General features: G+C 44.2%; 1 protein-coding gene across 1 annotated transcript; it reads right to left on the reverse strand.

Moving 5' to 3' along the window:
- Positions 1-287: 287 nt before the first annotated feature.
- Positions 288-17,693, reverse strand: LOC123484445 (dnaJ homolog subfamily A member 1-like). Its single transcript, XM_045214807.1, has 9 exons — positions 17,632-17,693; positions 13,789-13,936; positions 12,983-13,169; positions 12,746-12,850; positions 12,014-12,241; positions 5,887-6,001; positions 5,109-5,221; positions 2,978-3,072; positions 288-542 (listed from the first exon to the last, which is right to left on the reverse strand). Exons 2-9 carry the CDS (start codon positions 13,918-13,920, stop codon positions 288-290), a joined length of 1,230 nt encoding a protein of 409 aa, XP_045070742.1. The 5' UTR covers positions 13,921-13,936; positions 17,632-17,693.
- Positions 17,694-27,985: the final 10,292 nt, after the last annotated feature.

Below are 27,985 nucleotides of genomic sequence, written 5' to 3' on the forward strand. Positions count from 1 at the left end.
CAAACTTTATATAAAATAATGTCACAGTGACAGCATCCATAGCGCTTCCAAAATCTCAGAATCTTCATTTCCGGTCATCTAAAGAATTTAACCAGAAATCCATTTCATCCACTCAGGCACACGATCCAACGAAAAGACAGCCGAAAGTTGCCTCGGGACGTAGATCCAGGTATCCGGCCCAAAGGACCACGCCGGCACCCCAGTTAGCATTGTAAGTTAAGAGAATGAAACATTTAAGATGCGGTTTGTGCACGTTTCCAGAGGGGCTGGAGGCTGGGGTTTTGGGGTTAGAGGTTGGAGTGAGCTGAGGGGGTCTTATGAAGTCTGGCACTGACCCCGCCAGCAGACGGGTAGTCATCCTCCTCCATGTAGTGGTATTGGCTGCGTCTTACTCTGGCCGGGTCACAGTCCTCCAGGTCGGGCGAGATGTAGAGGTCGTCGTCCATGCTCTCGGGCTGCTCCACCTCCCTCTTGGCAGGAAGGTAGTGCTCTAGCTCCTTCAGCTTGTGCTTGGGGAGGAAGTTGGCCTCTGGGAATACCACCTTTCGCAAAAAACAAAACGAAAAAGCACTTATTTCTACACCCTACATTTTTTCTTTAAATGTCATATGAAATTAAGAACCAACTGAAACAGTAATAAAGCAAACACATTACGAAAGTTACACAGGCTACAAAGTGCAGACTTGTGTCAATTACATAATCACAATAAACGTGCTACTACAAAATGGCCACTGGTCATATGGTTGGTATTTGGTATGGTTGACTTTGTAAGTCTCCAGTAGTTTTCCAGTGGTTTAATAAAACATAAATACTGTCTGCAGCAGTAGTTAGTCAATCAATTTAATACAACATTTAAACTGAGGGAATGACTTAGGACACTATTTACTTTTCTTATATATTTTTAAGCTTACGGCACCTGGTATTCCCAGGCGGTCTCCTATCCCAGTCCTCTGTAGCTCAGCTGGTAGAGCACGGCGCTTGTAACGCTAAGGTAGTGGGTTCGATCCCCGGGACCACCCATACACAAAAAAAATGTATGCACGCATGACTGTAAGTCGCTTTGGATAAAAGCGTCTGCAAATGGCATATATTATTATTATTATTACTAACCAGGCCCGACCCTGAACAGGCGTGTTCAGGGTGGTATGGCCATAAGCTTTTTTTTTCTTTTTCTGTTTTCTTCCTGAATTAGGTCCCTTGGCTCATCTCTGCAACGGGCTTGGGAGAGGCGAATGTCGAGTCAAGCATCCTCTGAAATATGTCCCGCCGGCCGCCACTTATCACACTGCTCGCTTGACCCGATTGTCAGCCACACCAATGTGTCGGAGGAAACACTGTTCGACTGAAGACTGACCGAAGTCAGCTTGCAGGCGCCCGGCCCTGTCACAAGGAGTTGCTAGAGCACGGTGAGCCAAGGAAAGAAAGCCCCACCAGCCAAACCCTCCCCTACCCCGGACGCGCTGGGCCAATTGTGCGCCATCCTGTGGGGGTCACGGCTGAATTAGGACACAATTTCAATAAGATAAAAACCCAATGAATACGCCGCACAAAAATATTAACGCAACAAGCAACAATTTAAACGATCTTACTGAATTACAGTTCATAGGAAATCAGTCAATTAAAATAAATATGGATTTTACATGACTGTCACGGATACCAAAAAAAAAAAAAAAAGTAGGGCCGTGGATCAGAAAACCAGTCAGTATCTGGTGTCACCACTTGCTTCATGTCGCACGACACATCTCCTTCGCATAGAGTTGATCAGGCTGTTGATTGTGGCTTGTGGAATGTAGTCCCACTCTTCAATGGCTGTGCGAAGTTGCTGGATATTGGCAAGAACTGGAACATGCTGTCGTACACGTCGATTCAGAGCATCCAAACATGCTCAATGGGTGACATGTCTGGTGAGTATGCAGGCCATGGAAGAACTGGGACATTTTCAGCTTACAGGAATTGTGTACAGATCCTTGCGACATGGGGGCCGTGCATTATCATGCTGAAACATGAGGTGATGGCAGCAGATGAATGGCATGACAATGAGCCTCAGGATCTTCCATTCCATAACCCTACCGCCACCATGGGGCACTATGTTCACAACGTTGACATCAGCAAACCGCACGCCCACACACGCTGTCTGCCATCTGCCCGGTACAGTTGAAACCGGATTCATCTGTGAAAAGCACACTTCTCCAGCGTGCCAGTGGTGATCGAAGGTGAGCATTTGCCCACTTAAGTCGGTTACGACGTCGAACTGCAGTCAGGTCAAAACCCTGGTGAGGACGACGAGCACGCAGATGAGCTTCCCTGAGATGGTTTCTGACAGTTTGTGCAGAAATTCTTCGTTGGCACAGTTTCATCAGCTGTCCGGGTGGCCCGCCTCAGACAATCCCACATGTGAAGAAGAGATGTGGAAGTCATGGGCTGGCGGGGTTACACCTGGTCTGCGATTGAGGCCAGTTGGAAGTACTGCCCCATTCTCTAAAACGATGTTGGAGGTGGATTATGGTAGAGAAATGAACATTAAATTATTTGGCAACAGCTATGGTGGACATTCCTGCAGTCACCATGCCAATTGCACACTCCCTCAAAACTTGAGACAAATGTGGCATTGTGTGACAAAACTGCATATTTTAGAGCGGCCTTATATATTGTCCCCAGCACAAGGTACACCGTGTAATGATCATGCTTCTTGATATGCCACACCTGTCAGGTGGATGGATTATCATGGGAAATGCCCACTAACAGGAATGTAAACAGATTTGTGCACAAAATTTGAGAGAAATTAGTTTTGTGCGTATGGAACATTTCTGGGAACTTTTATTTCAGCTCATGAAACATGGGACCAACACTTTATAGTTATGTTTATATTTTTGTTTAGAATAAATACAAATATAGTTAACATCTACAGTAATCTACAGTATCACGTCCTGAATGGTGGAACACATTGAATGGTGTGTGTGTTTTTTACAGAACATACCGAAAAGAGGATAATGAGGTGTCCCTTTTTCAAACGCCGGGGTGCATGGGCATCCCCCCATTCAGGAACATTGTCGCCAGGTTTGATCAATTCCCCTGCCAAGGTAAAAATGCAACTGTAAAACACGATCAACCAGCGCTGTCACGATACCAACATTTTACTAAGCCAAGTATACGATCTCATGGTATCGCGACACTACTCGGGTAAAGAAAATCTAGTGGCCTAGCGCCCTGTTCGCCCCCAGACACTTGTTCCCTTTCTAAACATTATGCGCATGTGCTACCCAAAAACCCTGTCACTGATATTCACAATTATACTTAATAAACACATATTGAATTAACTTCACACTGTATAATAGAATATTGCGAGACTTATTTGCTCATATTTGCAAAGGCCTACCTCTAATTTGGCTGGAGCAATGGAAGGAAGGAATATACTGTACATGCATAATGATCTGCATGTCATTGTGGCAGTAAGGGGAAAACACTGCATGAAACCTCTCCCCCCCCCCCGCCGCTCTCCCAAACACATATGCACACTGCTTCCAACTTTAAAAACATTAGGCACCAAGTCTCCTTTTAGGGGAGGTTCCGGTACCGACCAATATTTTCGCTTAAAATCGGGACACCATAGATCGAAATGGCTTGCATTGAGCGCTCTTTCGACACAGGAAGCTAGAGCTCGGAGACGCTCACAGCGATGGGGGCAGATATTTTGATCTTTAGAAAATATGCACATTTTCTAACACTAAATATACAAATATGTATTTGACAGTTATAAGGAAGGAGAAATCTTATAGTTGGTATTTTATAAATTGATTATACTATATTTAGAAAGAATATAATTTCAAGCATTATTATATAGTTTTGTCGAATAGGAACCAAATTTATTTTTATTTTTGTAAATATTTTAAATATTTCATATTTTCATACTTATCATTTGTACTTGAGCTTGTGTCCTCAAGTACTACACCTCAGCAATTTATAGATTTTTTTTACAGAAAGGTGAGATTAACCTTTTTTTGGAGTATGCAGCATTACTAGTTATTGTTTATGGCCCTCTCATGATAAACACTTACTTTTGGGGATTACGAGATTACATTTACTTACATTTGAGGTTAATGAGCACCAGAAATATTGTTTTATATAGTTTAGGCTTACATTATGAATCCTACCTTTTGAAGCACGTGATTAGCATCATGATTAGCAGAGCCTTTTCCTTTCTTCCTGCGCCAAGCAAATTTGCCCAGACCTACTGTCAACATGAGCAGGTTGTTAGCTAGCTAGGTAACATGACTGAACGTTGTTTGTATCAAACCAATAAGTAACGTCGGATTAGTTTAAAAGCCCGCAACATGGTTGAGAAATTATTCCAAATGCGCGCAAATTGACACAGGAAGAAAAAAAAAAAAAAAACGAGCTCGGGTCATTTCTTTTTAACCATTTGAGGTAGAGACACACCGTTTTTTTGCTGTAATGCTCCAAAAATGCCTGTCATGAAGCGGTGCATTTCCTCTGTCACTCAGAGGCTGCTTGACCGCAAACTTGCAATTGCAAAGTCTACTTAGACTGACCTGTGCTCTTGGTTATACCAGGCAATAAAATGCTCCAATGTATGAACTTTGCTCGCTCTGCTCCAATGTATCAAATGTAACAGAAGATTCATCAGGGTCTGCGTCCCCGCTCGCCATTACCGAAAATTCTATTTTTTAAAACTGATGGAGGAATAGATGTGCAGGAAGAGTGGACAGAGAGAAGCAGGTAATGGCTGGTTGATCACAGCTGCCACACGTGAGATGCGCTTGAAAGTGAAGTGGACATTATTGGACTAGCGCATACAAGAGACTAGTTGCTGTTGTTAATTTTTTTACTGATTTTATAAAACAGGCGCCAGCAGGTTCTTTAGATTGGTAGGGCTGACAAATTGGGTAGCATCATATGAAACGGTCCTACAGGATTCTGAAATGTTGGTATAAGTATCAGGATGTTTTGGTACCGTTATATTACAATGGTACCGGTATACCTGCAACACTACGATCAACAAAAAAATAAAATGCATAAAAAAAAATTTACAAATTGCCCAGTGTTGTTGTAAAAGGTTTCTGTTAAATGAAATAATCTAGGAAGTGTACCTGGGTGGCAGGTGATGAGGAGGCTTCGGTTGTCCAGAGTTTGAACAGGCTTGGAAACCACACAGGGCTCCACCAGCTGCAGCTCCATAGTCATGGTCAGATTTTCCCCTTGTCTGTAGAATAGAGCACAGTCAATACCAATCAAAGCCAACAAGGCTGCGATTGATTGCATTTCAAGCCAAGAAGTGAAAATCAAGAACTGAGAAGTGATTGGCTCTCAATGGCGATTTTTTTGTTGTTGAAGAAAATGAATTTAAATTAAGTTCTTGAATGGCCAAATTTTTGTTTTGCTAGATATATAGACCTTTTTCCAGTACATGACACACTGACGCCACACACAGATGCGTGCGACCTTAGCGGCAGTAAGAAAGCAATCGCCATCTGTGCCTTTTTTCAACATAGAAGTAATAACTTAAATCTAGGCTAAACAAAATAACTGTTTTAGGTTCTCATACGCTTACAATTATGTTTTGATTCTTGCTTGAACAGCTGCAAAGATTTATTTTTTGCTGCCGTTCTATAAGAACCCCCCTTGTTCTGCCACCAACCTCCACGCACGCCCTCATGTGGCAATGTTTGCAAACACAGAAAGGGGTCTATAGGCTAGTACAGAATACAGACCAATACAATACTGAAGAATATAAAAAGGTCTCGTTTGGAACAATGGAACTGCCAAATTTGTGCACAAACCATTTGTTGGTCCAATCAGACAATGTGATATAGACATAGGGTAGAGGCCGGTAGTGAATAAGGACTGGCATGAGGTTTAATCTTTTACCTGGTGAAGACGGGATGGACTCTCTGATCCAGGACAATGATGATGTCACCAGGCTCTAGTCCTGGCTCCTGATCTCCCTCCCCGTGGAAAACTAGCTTCTGCCCATCCTTCATACCTGCAACAATAATTTAGGATTGATTTAACTCAACTGGCCCGTATTTAACTGCATTAAGACAGATCAGAATTATCTGGCAACGCCATTCACACGCAACCATGCCTTGGGGAACATTTAGGGCACTTCCACATATCCGTAGATGATTTGGATCCTGGAGCGTTTGGTAACCTGATCCATGCTATAAAGCAGATGTGGAAGTGCTAACTAATCCTGGCGCAAAATAATCCTGGTCCTTGGTCCAGGACCAGAGATATTGTAATGCAGTAGTGTTAGTCGCATGAAACTTTGTTACAGAAATTATATCCGGAATCTGTTATTCCATTCTTGTTTTATGGAATTCTCAAAAACGCTCCAGGGTACCAAATTCATATGCGAAAAAGCCCTGTGAGTTGGACCAAACCAACTTTCCCTGACGTTGCCTTGGATAACCAGGCCATAGAGCCAAAGAATAGGGGAACAACCAACCACAACAGGAATCACAGTACACACACACTACAGTTTGCTTCAGTATAGGGATTTCACTATGGTGTCCATTGGATAAATTCACAAAGGCTTTAGTAGCACAACTCAAGGATACACCAAGTGAAATAGCTGAGTGAGCTTTCTTAAAGAAGGGCAATTCCAACCCTTTTGACCTCATTTTGATAATCTCCAGCACAATACCAGTGTCTACATGTGAAAACGGCACATTTCTACATTTTGTAGAGAAAATAAAATACTGTATTTTCCGCACTATAAGGCGCACCGGAGTATAAGCCGCAGCAGCTAAATTGAATGATATTGAATGATGTGTACATATATAAGCCGCACGACTATAAGCCGCATGTGTTTTAATGTTTAATTACCATATGTAAGGGTTCGTGCACAGAGGGGATTGTCGGGAAAGAGATGGCTGCTTGAGGAAGCTCCCATTTATTAACATTTCAACAAACAAGTTGCATATTTGCATAACGTATTCAAGTGTTACCATTTAGTGCAATAGTAGCTACAGAACATATACTGTGCTGTGTAAACTGTACTGTATCACATAGCGTTTCAGACACACAAACTTTTCAACTTTCAAACTTAAACGGTGCGCCTCCCAGCGCACATACCGGCAGTGATCTACAGCAGTGGTTTTCAACCAGTGGTCCTTGAGGGAGTGCTAGGGGTTCCCAGCAAAATTAGTTAATAGCGCACAATCATTTAACCACTTAACTTTAGTTATTTTTGAAAAACCTTGAAAAAGTGTGCGATCTTTGAATATTTATCTACATTATAGCCTACAGTAGTACCATAACAAAAAACAAAGCTTACAGCGCTTGACGGCAATATCTGCTTAAAATATACGGTAATCAGCCTACCAGAAAAGTTATTAATCCTCGTCTTCATCTTTTTAGGCTAAGGTGCAGTACACGGCTGTAACCAGAAAAGTCAAGTCATTAATCCTCATCTCCGCCTTCTTCCTGCGTACTAAAACCACCAAAGTCCTCATCTTCAGTGTCGGAAACGAACAGGCTCAGGGTGGCTTCGCCAGCCACTCTCCTCTCTCCTTCGGTCGCTCTCAAAACCAACAAACTCCTCTTCGCCACTGTCGGAATCGAACAGCCTCTGAAGGGCCTCAGCTGGCGGCGCCCCTCCTCTTCATCACGCAGCAGTCCAGCCTTTCGGAACCCGTAATGATCGTGGATGTTTTGACAGCCAGATTGACTGCCTTTAACTTAAAAGCTGCATCACATGCATTTCTACGTTTGTTTTCCATAATGAGGGTTTGTGCATGAAAACTTCCTTTGCACAAACTGTCTCGCTGTCGTTCTATCTCTCGTACCACTCTCGGTTCCACTTTTACTTTTGCGCGCTACCTGTCTCACTCTTTTCCGGCCTCCAGCTTTTCCTGCTGGAGCCCGCCGCTTAAAGGTGGGGGGCGCGGACCGGTCATAGAGCCCATAGAGTTAAAGTTGGTGGACTGTAACCTGTAAAATCCATAGATTTAGGAGGTCTTCTAGTGGCCGTTAGCTGTAAAAATCCATAGATTAGCCGCACCGTTATATAAGCCGCAGGGTCGAAAAATTTGAAAAAAGGCGCGGCTTATAGTCCGAAAATTACGGTAGTTTAAAAGTTATACCACATGACAAAGGTTAAAATTGATTTTCAAACAGATTCGTGGGGAGCAAGAAAATAACATTCTCCTGGCTAGAAACTTGTTGCAGGTTTTGAAAATCAACATTTGTATTACTTTTAATCCCACCCTGCAATGTCACAGAAGCATTTTTTGGGACTTTTATCTTTTTAACTACAGATCATAGAAATGCACCGTTTCCACATACAGGTGACTACCAAAATAAAATGGCAACATAAAAAGTGTCTTAATAGGACGTTGGGCCACCCGAGCCGCCAGAACAGCTTCAATGCACGTTGGCATAGATTCTACAAGTGTCTGGAACTCTATTGGAGGGATAGAGTTCCAGACCATTCTTCCATAAAAAATTCCATAATTTGGTGTTTTGTTGATGGTGGTGACAAACGCCGTCTCAGGCACGGCTACAGAATCTCCCATAAGTGTTTAATTGGATTGAGATCTAGTGACTGACACACACACATTAAACCCCCTAGGCTCCTTTGAGACCCGTCTTTTAAAGTCACAGATCTTTTCTCGCCATGGTAGGCAAAAATAACATGCAAGATGGGATGTTTTAATTGTTTAACTAACTCAGGAACAACACCCTGTGGAAGCACCTGCTTTTAATACACTGACTCCCTAATTTAATATAATATAATATACAGGTAACTGCCAAAATAAAATAAACACTTTATTAAGTGGTCCTCTGTAGCTCAAGGAGAGCACGGCGCTTATAACGCCAGGGTAGTGAGTTCGATCCCGGGACCCCATACACAAAAAATGTATGCACGATGACTGTAAGTCGCTTTGGATAAAGCGTCTGCTAAATGGCATATTATTATTATATAATAATATGCCATTTAGCAGACGCTTTTATCAAAAGCGACTTACAGTCATGCGTGCATACATTTTTGTGTATGGGTGGTCCCGGGGATCGAACCCACTACCTTGGCGTTACAAGCGCCGTGCTCTACCAGCTGAGCTACAGAGGACCACTTAATAAAGTGTTCATTTTATTTAGGCAGTTACCTGTATGTAGACACTGATATGGTGCTGGAGATAAATGAATAGGAGGTTGAAAAGTGGCAGAACTGCCCTTTAAGCTGTGTGTGTGTGTACGTACAGTGCATTCTGAAAATAATCAGACCCCTTGACTTTTTCCACATTTTGTTATGTTAAAGCCTTATTCTAAAATGGATTAAATAGTTGTTTCCCCTCATCAATCTACACACAATTCCCCAAAATGACAAAGCAAAAACAGGTTTTTAGATATGTAGAAAAAAATGAAACATCACATTTACATTAGTATTCAGACCCTTTACTCAGTACTTTGTTGAAGCACCCAAGAGTCTTCTTGGGTATGACGCTACAAGCTTGGCACACCTGTATTTGGGGAGTTTCTCCCATTCTTCTCTGCAGATCCTCTCAAGCTCTGTCAGGTTGGATGGGGAGCGTCGCTGAACAGCTATTTTCAGGTCTCTACAGTGATGTTCGATCAGGTTCAAAGCCGGGCTCTGGCTGGGCCACTCAAGGACATTGAAATTTGTCCCGAAGCCACTCCTGCGTTGACTTGGCTGTGTGCTTAGGGTCATCCTGTTGGAAGGTGAACCTTCACCCCAGTCTGAGGTCCTGAGCAGGTTTTCGTCAAGGATCTCTCTGTACTTTGCTCCGTTTATCTTTCCCTCAATGCTGACTAGTCTCCCAGTCCCTGCCACTAAAAAACATCCCCACATCATGATGCTGTCACTACCATGCTTCACTGTAGGGATGGTGCCAGGTTTCCTCCAGACGTGACCCTTGGCATTCAGGCCAAAGAGTTCAATCTCGGTTTCATCAGACCAGAGAATCTTGTTTGTCATGGTCTGAGAGTGCTTAAGTGTCTTTCGGCAAACTACAAGCGGCTGTAATGTGCCTTTTACTGAGGAGTGGCTTCCGTCTGGCCACCTTACCATAAAGGCCTGATTGGTAGAGTGCTGCAGAGAGGGTTATCCTTGTAGAAGGGTCTCCCATCTCCACAGAAGAACTGTCAGCATGACCATTGGGTTCTTGGTCACCTCCTGACCAAGGCCCTTCTCCCCGATTGCTCAGTTTGGTCGGGCAGCCAGCTCTAGGAAGAGACTTGGTGGTTCCAAACTTCTTCCATTTAAGAATGATGGAGGCCACCGTGTTCTTGGGGACCTTCAATGCTGCAGAAATGTTTTGGTACCCATCCCCAGATCTGCGCCTCGACACAATCCTGTCTCTGAGCTCTACGGACAATTCGTTGGACCTCATGGCTTGGTTTTTGCTCTGACATGCACTGTCAACTGTGGGACCTTATATAGACAGGTGTGTGCCTTTCCAAATCATGTCCAATCAATTGAATTTACCATAGGTGGACTCTAATTAAGTTGTAGAAACATCTCCAGGATGATCAATGGAAACAGGATGCACCTGAGCTCAATTTTGAGTCTCATAGCAAAGGGTCTGAATACTTATGTAAATAAGGTTTATGTTTTTTTATTTGTAATACATTTGCAAACATTTCTAAAAACATGTTTTCGCTTTGTCATTGTGGGGTATTGTGTGTAGATTGATTAGGGAAAAAATGTATTTAATACATTTTAGAAGGCTGTAATGTAACAAAATGTTGAAAAAGTGAAGGGGTCTGAATACTTTCCGAATGCACTGTATGTATGCACACAGAGTGGACAAAAAAATTCCATAACAGACTGACCAGGTGAAAACGATGATCCCTTATTGATGTCACTGGTTAAATCCACTTCAAATCAGCGTAGATGAAGGGGATGAGACAGGTTTAAGAAGGATTTTTAAGCCTTGAGATAATTGAGACATGGAGTGTGTGTGTGTGCCATTCAGAGGGTGAATAGGCAAGACAAAATATTTAAGTGGTTTTGAACTGAGTATGCCTGGTGCACCGGTTTGAGTGTCAAGAACTGCAATGCTGTTGGGTTTTTCGTGTGTATCAAGAATGATCCACCACCCAAATGACATCCAACCAACTTGACAACTGTGGGAAGCATTGGAGTCAAATTGGACACCTTGTAGAGTCCATGCCCTGACAAATTGAGGCTGTTCTGAGGGCAAAAGGGGTGCAACTCAATATTAGGAAGGTGTTCCTAATGTTTTGTACACAAGTTGATATGTAGGGTGCATTTTGTCAATTGACTGCCATTCTACACTATAGGGTCAAACTGAGCTGTACTGGGCTGGCCAGGTTACAGATCCTGTAAACGTTTTGGAAAGGACAATGTGAAAAGGAAATAGCAGTATGTTTTGGCCCTGTATAGTGTGAATATGTCACTCACTATGTCATCTTATATCACAATGCTCTTCATTCCTGGTTCCAGAAGACTGCAGTGTGTTGCTTGCCTTTGTCTCTGCCCAGCACTAGAAATACCGATCCAACTAATCATCAAGACTACATTGATCAGGTGTATTAGCCAGGACCAGAAGTGAAGAAAATGTAGGTTGTATCACATAACAGACATCCAAACCTCCTACATCCTCAAAATGGAGGAAGAAAATGTTCACACTTTTACCTTGTAAATTGGCAGTCGCTCTGCTAGCATTCCCATCCACAGGTAGCTTGGTCTGTCAGCTAACGGTGTCAACAGGGCCATGGCGTATCCCGTGTCAACATGCTTAACCCATCCCCCCATCCCACCCGCGTCGCTAGACAAACATACAGTGAACAATTTAGGCAGAGTCTATGCTCTTGACAATTTCTCCTCCACACAAATCAAAGGAGTCAAATAACTGATGGACCTCATAGCAAAAAATAAATAAATAAAAATCCAGGGTAGAACATTTTTTATTTATTGTTCTATATACTAACTATAAATACGTCTATGTAAATTGTGAGCTGTGGAAAGACTTCTCTTGATGGACAACAATTAAATCAACCACCTCACCTTTGTCAATGTGGACCTCCAGGATCTTCTTCTGCCGCAGAATCTTGCGTCCGCCGCAGGCCTTGCAGCGGTCCTTGTGGCTGATGCGCTGGCCCTGGCCCTGGCAGCCCCCGCACACGGCGGACACCTGCTGCACCATGCCTGGCCCCAGCTGGTGGAGGCGCACCTGCATGCCCGTGCCGCGACAGGACATGCACATCTCCACCGCGCCCTTCCTTCCCCCGCGACCTACCCCAAAACACAGCCATATCAGTTCACATCACCCTAGTCGTTTGCAGCAATAACTATTATCACATCACCATTTAAACAGAATGCCTCATGCGGTGTTTGACAGGGCGGTAAATGCTAGTCAACAGATAGCGATTCTGTGGCATAACGATCCGCTGTAAAATGTTACTGTGAGATAAGCAAGAACATTTATGTATGCATTTTATAATCAGAGCAACAAAAAAGGAACCAAACAATAGTTTGGGCCTTGTCCGACGATAATCTCGGAAATGTTTTATCCTAGCAGAGGCATTTACCTCCCTCTAACAGTTAATTGTTTATAATGTGATGTTGGCTTTTACAAGACAATGTAGAATGACATCCAATCCATGCATGATCACACAGGGCTATTCAACCTGATGACTTTAGGGTCACCACACTGGTCATTTTCATCCTTCTCTTTTAATGAGGGACTGATCAAGACCAAGGTTAACCAACAATGTAACATGTGTAGTAATGTAGCACCTTCACATCGCTCGCAAATAACATTCTTCTGGACAGCAAGTTTCCTCGTGGCTCCATTGAAGAGGTCTTCCAAAGAGACTGTGAGCTGATGAACGACATTCTTTCCTAGGTTTGGAGAGCACATTGGGTCAAAGCATTCGCTTAAGAGAAGTTAAGAAGAACCACAGAAGACCAAAGGTCAGAATTTGAAGTCTGACTTCTGTTGAATGTAATATTTGTCTCTGTACTACGTTTTACCTCTCCTCTCCCGGTGCATTCGGCCACCTCCTCCAAAGAACATGTCAAAGATGTCCATGGGGGATCCAAAACCCCCGCCACCTCCACTGCCCCCTCCTTCTTTTATGGCTTTCTCCCCTCCCCGGTCATACACCTCTCTCTTCTGGGAGTCCGACAGCACCTCATATGCCTGAGAGATCTGCTTAAACTGGGAAGAAAAAAACTGAATGATCAATTCTCAGAGCGCAAACTACTAATAGAAATCTCAACTAGTACTTAAAAATATTAAACAACTTACTAAAAATGTCTGACAGAACTGTAGAAACAATTTATGTATTTTCCATATTCATCTCTTAAATTAACCTGGCATAACCGGCGTCAGTGTGCTGGATTAGCATATATCGCTGCCTCCCTGAACTTGCCTCTGACTGGGCTTGAACCAGGGTCCTCTACCTTGCCAACACACGTGACCACCCGCTCTATAACTAGCAAACCGTTTGAGCTATACAAAAGGTACCAATTGGATAGCTCCATCTGCGACATTTCAAGCTAGCTGGGGAGTGAGCTTACTGTACATTCTTAACTCCGCTACACTAGCATGCATAACTTATCTCCACTCAACCAATGGTCATAAATCAGAACCTATTCATAGAAGCAGTCTCACACTGCCTTAATTTTGCCAGACCCCAGGAAGGGTATGGGGATCCATAATAAATACAAATACATGGTTTATAACATACACTGCTCAGCAAAGATAAAGGTGGTACGGCAAAAATTAACTGTGACTGTCACGGATGCAAAGTGGTTTTCTGAATACTTCCACTCACTTTCTCTCCCTCCGTAGGGTTCTTGTCAGGGTGGTACTTCAAGGCCAGCTTACGATAAGCCTTTTTCAACTCATCTGGAGTGGCATTGGGCTTAACACCCAACATGTCATAAAAGCCGGTTTCCTTCACCATGGTTGTTGGTTACAGTCTGCAGAAGAAAACAAATGCTGTTCACACAAGTTTCCATTTCTCTTCCTGTATGTCATATAGTGCTGAGCGATGTGCTTTTTTAGGTCGATTCGGGTTCGATGACTTTTAAAAAAATCACATTTTCTATCTCTCTTTTTTTGGTGGGGGCCTATTCAGTCTTACAAAATCACTATTTTAGTAGTTCTTCAAAAGTAAATATGGCATACTTTTAGGACTGCTGAATACCAACTATCAATCTTAGATGATGTGTTTTCAGGTAGAGATACCTCACAAAGCAATTGCTCTCTATCCCGCGTTCTTGTCTCTGTCTCTGACCGGACAAGTAGGCGCGCAATGGATTATATTCATTGCAGTTAATTACCACGTTTTCTGCTCTAAACTATGTAGAATATTGGCCTGCTGTAAACGTCGCACAGTTCGGGCTTGATCTGATCTAGAGAAACTGCGCATTGCACTCACAGAAAAAGAAAAAAAAATGAACTAAATGGAAAATCTAATAATTGGTCAATTAGTTGTTTATAAAACAAAAAAATAAACATCTGTTATTCGCTCAGCACTAATTACATTCTATTTGCATTTGAAACCAGATAGCAAAACTTGGTGAATAGCAACATTTATTTCAACATGAGGGGATAGCTCCATCTGATCTAACCAATACCACAGAGTTTCTGAACCCAGAAGCGCAACATTGTGAGACTTCTGAGAACGTTTGCGAAACAGACCAGAGGGGTGTCCTACAAAGCAAGCTAGATCTACTCAGGGTTTTCGAAAGCTAACCAGCTTCAGTTAACTTCACATTCCAGCTCAGGCTTCAGTCATCCTACAACTGTATTTATTGCTTGTCCACCTGCCACTAACTCTAGCAGGCTTGTAAGTGCACATGGCTAGTCGAACACCGAACTCTTCATTGAGACAATGCTGAAACAATACACGGGGAAGTCCGTGCCACATTCATTTGTGCCAAAACCAAAATGAAAGAAAATGTCTTGCAAATTCGGCAGGCTATGGTGTGAAATGGAAGTGCAGTCTTTATTTTCTTTCTTATCATTAATGCAGACTTGTGTGCTTTTCAATGCACAACAAGTATCTTTCCCCCCCACTCCTATCGATAAAATAATTGTATTGTCAAACAAAAGTATTACTGTACGTGAAGTTTAAAATGCATTTTCATTGCTAAATGTGTAATGTGATATTTTTTAACACAAACATTTGATTTCTCCCTACAGTTTTCAGCCGTCAGCTTCGCCCATGACTGGCTCATATGAACTACAATCCTGACCGCTGTGTTTTAACATCAATAATCATCGCTTGGGATATGGCTTTCAAAACATATGGCTCTTCTTTTTCATCAGCAAGAAATAATCTTTAAATAAAGAGTTACAAACGTTATGCACTTACAGTAGCAGTTTTGCAAAGATCCATACAGCTATGGTAGGCCAATATTGGACTAAAGGAGCCTAACGTTACTCCTCTGTTTATATGGCGAATTGGCTCTGGAAGACAAAACAAACCAAATAAGCCATCTAAATGTGAATCGATTCTCAATTGCGGTACGGTTCTAGAAACATAAATCCCTTTACTTTCATATCACAACAAAATAATTTCACAAATGCTAAACACAATTACTGTACCCTGTTTTAACCGGTTTTAACACAGTTGCAGAGGACAGTATTTTTCAGTGACACATTTGTGGCGTTTGTCTTCTGTTTACACACAGGTAGGTGTTCTGGGCATCTCCGGCGCGGCTCACTCCTGGATTGCGTCCTACCTGACCGGTCGCTCCTACCAAGTGGCGTGGCGAGAAGCTGTCTCCGCACCACGTGCTCTCACCACTGGTGTCCCCCAGGGCTCAGTTCTAGGCCCTCTCCTTTTCTCCCTATACACCAAGTCACTTGGCTCTGTCATATCCTCACATGGCCTCTCCTATCATTGCTACGCTGACGATACACAACTAATCTTCTCCTTTCCCCCTTCTGATAACCAGGTGGCGAATCGCATCTCTGCATGTCTGGCAGACATATCAGTATGGATGACGGATCACCACCTCAAGCTGAACCCTGGCAAGACGGAGCTGCTCTTCCTCCCGGGGAAGGACTGCCCGTTCCATGATCTAGCCATCACGGTTGACAACTCCGCTGTGTCCTCCTCCCAGAGTGCGAAGAGCCTAGGCGTGACCCTGGACAACACCCTGTCGTTCTCCGCCAACATCAAGGCGGTGACCCGCTCCTGCAGGTTCATGCTCTACAACATTCGGAGAGTACGACCCTGCCTTACACAGGAAGCGGCACAGGTCCTAATCCAGGCACTTGTCATCTCCCGTCTGGACTACTGCAACTCGCTGTTGGCTGGCCTCCCTGCCTGTGCCATTAAACCCCTACAACTCATCCAGAATGCCGCAGCCCGTCTGGTGTTCAACCTTCCCAAGTTCTCTCACGTCACCCCCCTCCTCCGCACACTCCACTGGCTTCCAGTTGAAGCTCGCATCCGCTACAAGACCATGGTGCTTGCCTATGGAGCAGTGAGGGGAACTGTACCTCCGGGCTCTGATCAGTCCCTACACCCAAACGAGGGCATTGCGTTCATCCACCTCTGGCCTGCTGGCTCCCCTTCCTCTGCGGAAGCATAGTTCCCGCTCAGCCCAGTCTAAACTGTTCGCTGCTCTGGCACCCCAATGGTGGAACAAGCTCCCTCACGACGCCAGGACAGCGGAGTCACTCACCACCTTCCGGAGACATTTGAAACCCCACCTCTTTAAGGAATACCTGGGATAGGATAAAGTAATCCTTCTACCCCCCCCCAAAAAAAATTGTAAAGTGGTTATCCCACTGGCTATAGGGTGAACGCACCAATTGGTGAGTCGCTCTGGATAAGAGCGTCTGCTAAATGACGTAAATGTGCCCTTGAGCAAGGCACTTAACCCTAATTGCTCCTGTAAGTCGCTCTGGATAAGAGCGTCTGCTAAATGACTAAAATGTAAATGTAAATGTGTTCAGAGACGCAGATAGCTAATTAGCACAGGTAGTCCACTGGCTTCTGTCTGTAAACAAGCGCTGTAACATGAATATATGGCCGTGTGGGAATCTTAACCCTATAAAAAGGTGTGTATCAATTTAACCTTTTTTTTTTTTTACAATTAGTAAGTCCTTATGCTTCCATAGCAAGCATGCTTCCATCTCAAGCAACGCGTGTTAATGTTCAGACCGAGCGTCGCGGTGCTTAAGAAAACATCCCTGTACAGAAGACTAATTCTTCCAATCTTCATGCTGTAACGTTAACGTTACTGTCTTTGCCAATACTCTAGAAGCGCTAGCTAGCGTCGAACGTTAGCTACATTAATGTTAGCTAGCTAGATTATTACTAAAGGCTTAAAAGGACAGCAGAGACCCATCTAGCTAGCTAGCTACCTACAATGTGGTTAGGTGTTATCTATTAATTTTTACTTACAGACGTTATGCATCTTCTTCACTAGAAAGCACAAAGTAGCTAGCTAGTTACCCGTATCCAACATGATAACGTTAAATTAGCTAGCTAATTTACCTAGGTTTGGTAGCTAGCTAGGCTAATGTTAGCTGGCTAGCTATCCCCGACCTAGCTAACTGATAGTGATAGTAGTAGCTTAGTTAGTAGTTTGTTACCAATTAGGAACATACTTTTTTTGCAGAGTGAAAATACCATTAAATTGTGGTTAACTACCTGTTAAAGTAGACGTCCGTAGAGAGAAATGACCTTTTTAACTTGGAATCCCCCTCCTCTTCCTGGCGATGAACTTCCAGAACCTTCTACTTGCACCGCCTACTTTGATGGTGCTTTCATGACAACTCGGAAATAAACGAGGTCAAACCATGACGTCGGACCTATAGAAAGATTCCGGAGTTTTCGACTTGCTATTCCGAGTTTGATGGCCATTCAAAACGATTTTTTCCAGAGTTCACAGTTGTCGGGAACGCACTGAAGTCGGAGATTTCCCAGTTGTTCTGAACGCGGCATTATTGATAGTGGCGTATATTCATGGCTGCCAAAGGAAGCCAAGCCTCCCAAAAACATTGACCAAGAAAAAAAGATAAAATTGTGTTATTATTTGTGTTTCATAATTTTCCTTAAATTCACAAGAGGCTGAATGTATCTCACCGGAGAAAGCATCCGAGCGAGCGAAACAGCGCCCCTCTGTATGTGTAGGCCATCTATCTGATGCTGTCTGGTCCAAAAGAGCATGACATTGTTGCCAACCCTTGCCCAGCAAGCATTGGCCTTCCTTAAAAAAAATAAAAAATAATAATAGCCAATCAGCGTTGAGCTAAACTGAACGAGCTCAAATGTGAGTCATCCTGGAGCACCAAAAAAAAGTGTCAAGGGAAGCCAGTTTGGATTTGGCCTCACTCCTATCAAATCGCATTGAGACCATACTTAATTGACAGAAACAACTTGAATTGTTGCATCTTGTTGTGTTGTTGTCCTCAGGTGGCTAGCTAGCCAGGTAATGAGTGGTGAACAGGATGGCTTCTTAAAGAAAAACTAACAGGTCTGTGAGAACCGGAATTCTTACTGGTTGGTAGGTGATCAAATACTTATGTCATGCAATAAAATGCTAATTAATTACTTAAAAATCATACAATGTGATTTTCTGGATTTTTGTTTTAGATTACGTCTCTCACAGTTGAAGTGTACCTATGATACAAATTACAGACCGCTACATGCTTTGTAAGTAGGAAAACCTGCAAAATCGGCAGTGTATAAAATACTTGTTCTCCCCACTGTAGGTCCTGGATGGCAAGAAGCTTGACCCCAGTGATGTACTGGGCCGTACGCACTACCCTCTGTAGCGCCTTACAGTCTGATGCTGAGCAGTTGCCATACCAGGCGGTGATGCAACCGGTCAGGATGCTCTCGATGGTGCAGCTATATAACTTTGAGGATCTGGGGACCCATGCCAAATCTTTTCAGTCTCCTGAGGGGGAAAGGTGATGTCGTGCCCTCTCCACAACTATCTTGGTGTGTTTGGACCATGATAGTTAGTGATGTGGACACCAAGGAACTTGAAGCTCTCGACCCGCTCCACTACAGCCCGTCGATGTTAATGGGGGCCTGTTCGGCCCCTCCCTTTCCCATAGTCCACGATCAGCTCCATTGTCTTGCTCACATTGAGGGAGAGGTTGTTGTCCTGGCACCACACTGCCAGGTCTCTGACCTCCTCCCTATAGGCTGTCTCATCGTTGTCGGTGATCAGGCCTATCACTGTTGTGTCGTCAGCAAACGTAATAATGTTGTTGGAGTCGTGCTTGGCCATGCAGTCGTGGGTGAACAGGGAGTACAGGAGGGGACTAAGCACGCAATGCTGAGGGGCCCCCGTGTTGAGGAGCAGCGTGGCAGATGTGTTGTTGCCTACCCTTACAACCTGGGGGCGGCCCGTCAGGAAGTCCAGGATCAAGTTGCGGGAGGTGTTTAGTCCCAGGGTCCTTAGATTAGTGATGAGCTTTGTGGGACTATGGTGTTGAACACTGAGCTGTAGTCAATAAACAGCATTTTCACATAGGTGTTCCTTTTGTCCAGTGGGAAAGGGCAGTGTGGAGTGCGATTGAGATTGCGTCATCTGCAATATGCTTTGTGGACTTCACCGGACAGAGGTTGCTCTCTAGTTTTGTGATGAAACAAAAGGTGTGGTTGAATTTATTCTGCCACTGTGTCTTCTTATTGTCTTAGCCTTTAGGCCTATATATCACAGTCGCAAGCCATATGAACTAACAGGTTATAGAGCAAACACCGCAATTATCACAACACATAGGTTGTAATATGGCTTTTTTCCCTGGCTTCCCCAGTGATTTTGCCCAAGCACTGCTACTGATTATTGACATAATTTGTCGTCATTGTTTAGCTAGCTATCTATCAAAATTATGTTTGAGAAGCGTTCAGCAATATCTAAAACAAGCAAAACATCTGTGCAGCTGGACTGCTTTTTAAATAGTATAGCTAGCAAAGTTCTCAACCTTTGTCCCCTCTGTCTCCATACCTGCCTGTTTCACCCACAGCCTAGTAAAATATATAACTTCTTGGGAAATGTTCGAGTGGAGTTAGTTCTCTGTTCTCTTTTGTACGATATCAAATGTAACTCCAGGAAGCTGGCATTTTGTTCCTTGGCTAATATACGTACCTAGCTAACCAGCTACAGTCATAACGGGATACGTGATTCTCACAGGAGGTTGGTGGCACCTTAATTGGGGAAGACGGGTTCGTGGTAATGGAACAGATTAAGTAGAACGGTATCAAATAAATAAAACAAATGGTTTCAGACCTCACTCAAGGACATTCAGAGACTTGTCCCAAAGGCACTCCTGCGTTGTCTTGGCTGTATGCTTAGGGTCGTTGTGTTGTTGGAAGGTGAATCTTCGCCCCAATCTGAGGTCCTGAGTGCTCTGGAGCAGGTTTTCACCAAGGATCTCTTTGTACTTTTCTCTGTTCATCTTTCTCCCTGCCACTAAAAAACATCCCCACAGCGTGATGCTGCCACCACCATGCTTCACCATAGGGATGGTGCCAGGTTTCCTCCAGACGTGACACTTGGCATTCAGGCCAAAGAGTTCAATCTTGGTTTCATCAGACCAGAGAATCTTGTTTCTCATGGTCAGAGTCCTTTAGGTGCCTTTTGGCAAACTCCAAGCGGGTTGTCATGTGCTTTTACTGAGGAGTGCTGCAGAGATGGTTGTCCTTCTGGAAGGTTCTCCCCATCTCAACAGAGGTATTCTGGAGCTCTGTGAGAGTGACCATCGGGTTCTTAGTCACCTCCCTGATCTAGGCCCTTCTCCCTCAATTGCTCAGTTTGGCCGGGCGGCCTCATGGCTTGGTTTTTGCTCTGACATGCACTGTCAACTGTGGGACCTTATATAGACAGGTGTGTGCCTTTCCAAATCATGTCCAATCAATTGAATTTACCACAGGTGGACTCCAATCAAGTTGTAGAAACATCTCAAAGATGATCCATGGAAACAGGATACACCTGAACTCAATTTCGAGTCTCATAGCAAAGGGTCTGAATACGTATGTGAAGAAGGTATCTGTTTTTTTATATTTAATAATTTTACAAAAATGTCTAAAAACCTGTTTTCGCTTCATCATTAATAATAATAATATAATATGCCATTTAGCAGACGCTTTTATCCAAAGCGACTTACAAGTCATGCGTGCATACATTTTTGTGTATGGGTGGTCCCGGGATTGAACCCACTACCCTGGCGTTACAAGCGCCGTGCTCTACCAGCTGAGCTACAGAGGATTGATGTAGATTGATGTAGATTGATCAGGTGAAAAAATGTCATCAATTTTAGAATAAGGCTGTAATGTAACCCAATGTGGAAATAGTCAAGGGGTCTGCATACTTTCCGAATGCACTAAGGTTTTCTGTTTTTTTATTTTTTTATAAATGTGCAATAAAATAAATCTGTTTTCGCTTTGTCATTATGGGGTATTGTGTGTAGATTGATGAGGAATTTAAAACATGTAATCAATTTTAGAATAAGGCTGTAACTAAACAAAATGTAGAAAAAGTCAAGGGGTCTGAATACTTTCTGAATGCACTGTATAGTAGTTATAGATGTGGATATACAAAATGTTGCCAGAGATTTCAACTAACCTGGAATTGGTAATATTATCTTCGTCCTCGATTTGTGGAAACAGGAGTCTCATAAAATGTCCGTGGTCAGTTAAAGTCTGTTTGAATTTAGAAAATGCTCCTTTATTAAAATATATAAATATTTTGGTCCATGAAGTAATCCTACAATGTGTACATTTACATCATTTAGCAGACGCTCTTATCCAGAGCGACTTACAAATTGTACGCCATCATCTTGTCTCTTTCAAGTCTTCTCTTATTGATCGAGATGGGTGTCTGTCATCATGACATGCGGCACATTGGGGTGGACCCACCTGTATCAATCAATGAGAGAAGATTTGAAAAAGACAAGATGGCTGTGTACACATTGTTGGATTACTTCTTGTACCAAAACATTTATTTATTTTAATAACTGAGCATTTTCTAAATTCAAACGGACCCCTGCAACTGGACACAGCCATTTTATGAGACTGCTGTTTCCACGAATCGAGAACGAAGATAGTATCACCAATACCATGTTAGTTGAAAAATCTCTATAATGGCCCAAAAGGTTTTTGGATAAATCACATTATCGGGTGTTACAATCTGTAGCTAGGCTAGTGTAAAGTTTAGCAAGGAATTTTTCAACTAACCTGTTCTTGCAGATACTTTCTTCATTTTCGTTTCAACTTGTCTGTGTCCAGTTGCAGGTGGTTCTAAAAAATATATAAAATAATCAGAAACATTTTAAATCCACATTTTGTATCAAGTGAGAAATTCCTCTTGCATGTGTGTAGATCTTTGATTTGGTCACACTGTGTGACGCTTTACACATGGCCGCGTCACATAGAAACAACTAGTTCCTGCAAAGATGTTGGGAAGATTTTACGAGGGAGTGTCCCGGATGAAGGTTCAGGAAGATGGAGGAAAGTGAGGTTTTGTTTGAAACTGCTAGTGAGTCGGGTGAAGATAATAGCACAGAGAGTGAGAATGAGTGAGTTACAGTAGCGAAGAAAAAGGGGAACGAGAAGTAAAGTTGTGGTGGAAACCCCTAGATTAGTTTTTAGTCAGGGTGAGGGTGAGGGTTTTGGACCAATGCTACCTGTGAAATCCATTTAACGTCTTGAGGAAAATCTGGAATGTGTTGGAGGAAAGTGTGGAGTCGCTGAGAGTCACAAGAAGTCGTCGTATTATTATTTTATGTGTCTGCTGAGCAGAATACGCTTGTTTTAAGCCTCAAAAAGATATCTGAGTGGAATGTTTCCTGTATGGATTTTCGAAGCAGGGGCGCCTATCAAGGGGGTTATTTCTGGGGTGGCGCAAGAAGTAAAGGCAGATGATATAACTGAAGACATAGATGGAGTGGTTGGTGCACGTCGACTGACCAGTATGGTGGATGGAGCAAAGAAATTCACTTCATCCATACTACTGCTCTTTTGATGAAGAGTCTCTCCCTTTGGAGATCTGAGGGCATGCATTCTGGAGAGAGACGCCCATATCTTCGCCACACACCCCTCCCCCTTCTTCTTGTCTCAACATTTTAAATTATACTTAAGACACATTATCTTGGCACGTTTTAGATGCTTTTCACTGACAGCTGCAACTCAATAATCAGCTAGGCCAATTGTCATTCGCTCTGCCCAAATTGCTGGCTTCCTAAATAGGCATAGGCCTATGCACTTGTGATTTAAAACAAAAAAGAATGATCCTCTGTGGTTAAGTCAAGCTATCTGGTAAAGTATTTTGAATGATTTTATTAGATAGGATATAATTTTGGCAAAACATCATATTACTTTAGGAGAAGCCAGCATCCGAACTGTGCACCCGCCAACTTTCCATAATTCACAAGTTGATGAAACCAGAGATCTGTATATAATGACGAGTTGCTCATGTCTCCGCCCTAACAATGCGAGTCGTTGTCCCAAAGGCGGGAATGAAGGGCTTATTCAGGACAGATTTAGGCGAGAGTGATCCCTCTCGATTCGCCTCTTCCTCTCTGCTAAGAACTAGCGAGCGATACAGCGCCCCTCTGTCTTACTATATGTAGCCCATGTATCTGAAGCTGTCTGGCCATAAAAAGTATGACATGACATAATCCTTTTTTCCAGACAGCATTGTCTACACATACGGAGACAGAGGGGCACTGTTTCGCTCGATTGGATGCTTTATCTAAATTTGATGCGTCTTTCTCTCGGCGAGTGTCAGTATTTTATTTGGACAGGCAAGGAGGTACGGTAGGGCAGGCAGAGCATGCGACCTGCTGAGTTGAGACAATGTTGCATTTCATTAGCGATGGCTCAAGCAGTGTTGCCAACTTAGCATTCATACACCTCTAGCGACACATTTTCAAAAAAGCGACTAGCGACAAATCTAGCGACTTTTTCTGGTGTTATAGGAGACTTCTGGAGACTCTGACATGAAAGCACGTATCGTTCTTACTCTTCTCAACGAGCAGCGGGTGCTGCCGTGGGCCCCACCCCCGTCCCCGTCCCAAAGCACTCATAGGCGGCCCAGTCCTCGCGCAGCAGTCCCTCCCAGCTGCAGTCAGAGCAGGAGATGTTCACCCCTCCGTGTCCAGACTGAAAATGAATCGCGCATAAAACACAAAATAAAATAAAAAACTAAGTAACTCCGCCAGAGTGTCTCTTTTGAGTCACTTTTGCCGGTCACAAGCCCCAGATAAAGGAGGGGGGGTTGTAATTGTGACATAAAAAAAACAAGATTCGACAGAAGAAAGTTCATTTGTAGTTCTAAACATATTTAGGGTGTTTTTACTCACGTTTTGTCTCTCCCATGACATTATTCCTCTCTCCTACAGCGTCCATCACAATTACATGCACATGGCCAATTATGCAAATTAGGTGATGACGTCATTTAGCAACTTCTAGCGACTTTTAGGACAGCCAATAGCTACTTTCCTTACTGAGGAGTTGGCAACACTGGTCAAGTCGAGACAGATTGAAAAGGTAGTCAAACAGGCGGAGTAGAGAGATTAATGCGATTGAAAGAACCTGAATTTTCATGAGGATATTTTTTACTGTTTGTCGGCCTTAGGCCTGTGTATTTATGACGTAGATGTAATATCTTTCTGAATTTTCAGGTTCTTTTTTTTTACCACCTGCAGCTGGACACGGACATTTATAAGATACATTTTTCATCCGAATCGAGAACAAAGAAATTATTGAGAAGAACGGTTTAGTTGAACAATTCCTTGCTAAACTTTATTCTAGCCAAGCTGTAAATGTGATATGGAGAATCACATATCCCTTTACGACTGTAGCTAGCTAGCTAACATACTAGCTAGCTATGTTGTTGTTCATGTGTACCTAATTTGCATAGCCTACACCAGGGATCATCAACTAGATTCAGCCGTGGGCCGTTTTTTTCTTGAACGGATGGTTGGGGGGCGGAACATAATTACAAATAATTTGTTGACTGCTAATTTACCGCAAGAATCCCAAACAGATATAATGTTTGACTAAAACAATCATTTTAAACCTTGCTTACATTTGTATTTAATTACATTTACATTTACATTTTAGTCATTTAGCAGACGCTCTTATCCAGAGCGACTTACAGGAGCAATTAGGGTTAAGTGCCTTGCTCAAGGGCACATTTACGTCATTTAGCAGACGCTCTTATCCAGAGCGACTCACCAATTGGTGCGTTCACCCTATAGCCAGTGGGATAACCACTTTACAATTTTGGGGGGGGTAGAAGGATTACTTTATCCTATCCCAGGTATTCCTTAAAGAGGTGGGGTTTCAAATGCCTCCGGAAGGTGGTGAGTGACTCGCTGTCCTGGCGTCGTGAGGGAGCTTGTTCCACCATTGGGGTGCCAGAGCAGCGAACAGTTTTGACTGGGCTGAGCGGGAACTATGCTTCCGCAGAGGAAGGGAGCCAGCAGGCCAGAGGTGGATGAACGCAATGCCCTCGTTTGGGTGTAGGGACTGATCAGAGCCCGAAGGTACAGAGGTGCCGTTCCCCTCACTGCTCCATAGGCAAGCACCATGGTCTTGTAGCGGATGCGAGCTTCAACTGGAAGCCAGTGGAGTGTGCGGAGGAGGGGGTGACGTGAGAGAACTTGGGAAGGTTGAACACCAGACGGGCTGCGGCATTCTGGATGAGTTGTAGGGGTTTAATGGCACAGGCAGGGGAGGCCAGCCAACAGCGAGTTGCAGTAGTCAGACGGGAGATGACAAGTGCCTGGATTAGGACCTGTGCCGCTTCCTGTGTAAGGCAGGGTCGTACTCTCCGAATGTTGTGAGCATGAACCTGCAGGAGCGGGTCACCGCCTTGATGTTGGCGAGGAGAACGACAGGGTGTTGTCCAGGGTCACGCCTAGGCTCTTCGCACTCTGGGAGGAGGACACAGCGGAGTTGTCAACCGTGATGGCGAGATCATGGAACGGGCAGTCCTTCCCCGGGAGGAAGAGCAGCTCCGTCTTGCCAGGGGTTCAGCTTGAGGTGGTGATCCGTCATCCATACTGATATGTCTGCCAGACATGCAGAGATGCGATTCGCCACCTGGTTATCAGAAGGGGAAAGGAGAAGATTAGTTGTGTATCGTCAGCGTAGCAATGATAGGAGAGGCCATGTGAGGATATGACAGAGCCAAGTGACTTGGTGTATAGGGAGAAAAGGAGAGGGCCTAGAACTGAGCCCTGGGGGACACCAGTGGTGAGAGCACGTGGTGCGGAGACAGCTTCTCGCCACGCCACTTGGTAGGAGCGACCGGTCAGGTAGGGACGCAATCCAGGAGTGAGCCGCGCCGGAGATGCCCAGCTCGGAGAGGGTGGAGAGGAGGATCTGATGGTTCACAGTATCAAAGGCAGCAGACAGGTCTAGAAGGACAAGAGCAGAGGAGAGAGAGTTAGCTTTAGCAGTGCGGAGAGCCTCTGTGACACATAGAAGAGCAGTCTCAGTTGAATGACCAGTCCTGAAACCTGACTGGTTTGGATCAAGAAGGTCATTCTGAGAGAGATAGCAAGAGAGTTGGCTAAAGACGGCACGCTCAATAGTTTTGGAAAGAAAAGAAAGAAGGGATACTGGTCTGTAGTTGTTGACATCAGTGGGATCGAGTGTTGGTTTCTTGAGAAGGGGAGCAACTCTCGCTCTCTTGAAGACGGAAGGGACATGGCCAGCGGTCAAGGATGAGTTGATCAGCGAGGTGAGGTAGGGGAGAAGGTCACCGGAGATGGTCTGGAGAAGAGAGGAGGGATGGGGTCAAGCGGGCAGGTTGTTGGGCGGCCTGCAGTCACAAGTCGCAGGATTTTATCTGGAGAGAGAGGGAGAAAGAAGTCAAAGCATAGGGTAGGGCAGTGTGAGTAGGACCAGCAGTGTCATTAGACTTAACAAACGAGGATCGAATGTCGTCAACCTTCTTTTCAAAGTGGTTGACGAAGTCATCCACAGAGAGAGAGGAGGGGGGCGGGGGGGAGGATTCAGGAGGGAGGAAAATGTGGCAAAGAGCTTCCTAGGGTTAGAGGCAGATGCTTGGAATTTAGAGTGGTAGAAAGTGGCCTTAGCAGCGGAAACAGATGAAGAAAATGTAGAGAGGAGGGAGTGAAAAGATGCCAGGTCGGCAGGGAGTTTAGTTTTCTTCCATTTCCGCTCCGCTGCCCGGAGCTCTGTTCTGTGAGCTCGCAATGAGTCATCAAGCCACGGAGCTGGAGGGGAGGACCGAGCCGGCCGGGAGGATAGGGGACACAGAGAGTCAAAGGATGCAGAAAGGGAGGAGAGGAGGGTTGAGGAGGCAGAATCAGGAGATTGGAGGGAGAAGGATTGAGCAGAGGGAAGAGATGATAGGATGGAAGAGGAGAGAGTAGTGGGAGAGAGAGAGCGAAGGTTGCGGCGGCGCATTACCATCTGTGTAGGGGCAGAGTGAGTAGTGTGGGAGGAGAGCGAGAGAGAAAAGGAAACAAAGTAGTGGTCGGAGACATGGAGGGGAGTTGCAGTGAGATTAGTAGAAGAGCAGCACCTAGTAAAGATGAGGTCAAGCGTATTGCCTGCCTTGTGAGTGGGGGGGACGTGAGAGGGTGAGGTCAAAAGAGGAGAGAAGTGGAAAGAAGGAGGCAGAGAGAAATGAGTCAAATGTGGACATAGGGAGGTTGAAATCCCCCAAAACTGTGAGGGGTGAGCCATCCTCAGGAAAGGAACTTATCAAGGCGTCAAGCTCATTGATGAACTCTCCAAGGGAACCTGGAGGGCGATAGATGACAAGGATATTAAGCTTAAATGGGCTAGTGACTGTGACAGCATGGAATTCAAATGAGGAGATAGACAGATGGGTTAGGGGAAAAATTGAGAATGTCCACTTGGGAGAGATGAGGATTCCTGTGCCACCACCCCTCTGACCAGATGCTCTCGGAGTATGCGAGAACACATGGTCAGATGAGGAGAGAGCAGTAGGAGTAGCAGTGTTTTCAGTGGTAATCCATGTTTCCGTCAGCGCCAGGAAGTCGAGGGA

This window comes from Coregonus clupeaformis, unplaced genomic scaffold (genome assembly GCF_020615455.1).
Source record: "Coregonus clupeaformis isolate EN_2021a unplaced genomic scaffold, ASM2061545v1 scaf0319, whole genome shotgun sequence".
Lineage (NCBI taxonomy): Eukaryota > Metazoa > Chordata > Actinopteri > Salmoniformes > Salmonidae > Coregonus > Coregonus clupeaformis.

Excerpts from the sequence above, each read along its gene's own strand:
- LOC123484445 (XM_045214807.1), bottom strand. The coding sequence starts at position 13,920 with ATGGTGAAGGAAACCGGCTTTTATGACATGTTGGGTGTTAAGCCCAAT. Across the intron at positions 13,170-13,788 it reads ACCCTACGGAGGGAGAGAAA|TTTAAGCAGATCTCTCAGGC; the intron begins GTGAGTGGAAGT and ends TTTTCTTCCCAG. Across the intron at positions 6,002-12,013 it reads GGAGGTCCACATTGACAAAG|GTATGAAGGATGGGCAGAAG; the intron begins GTGAGGTGGTTG and ends TTATTGTTGCAG.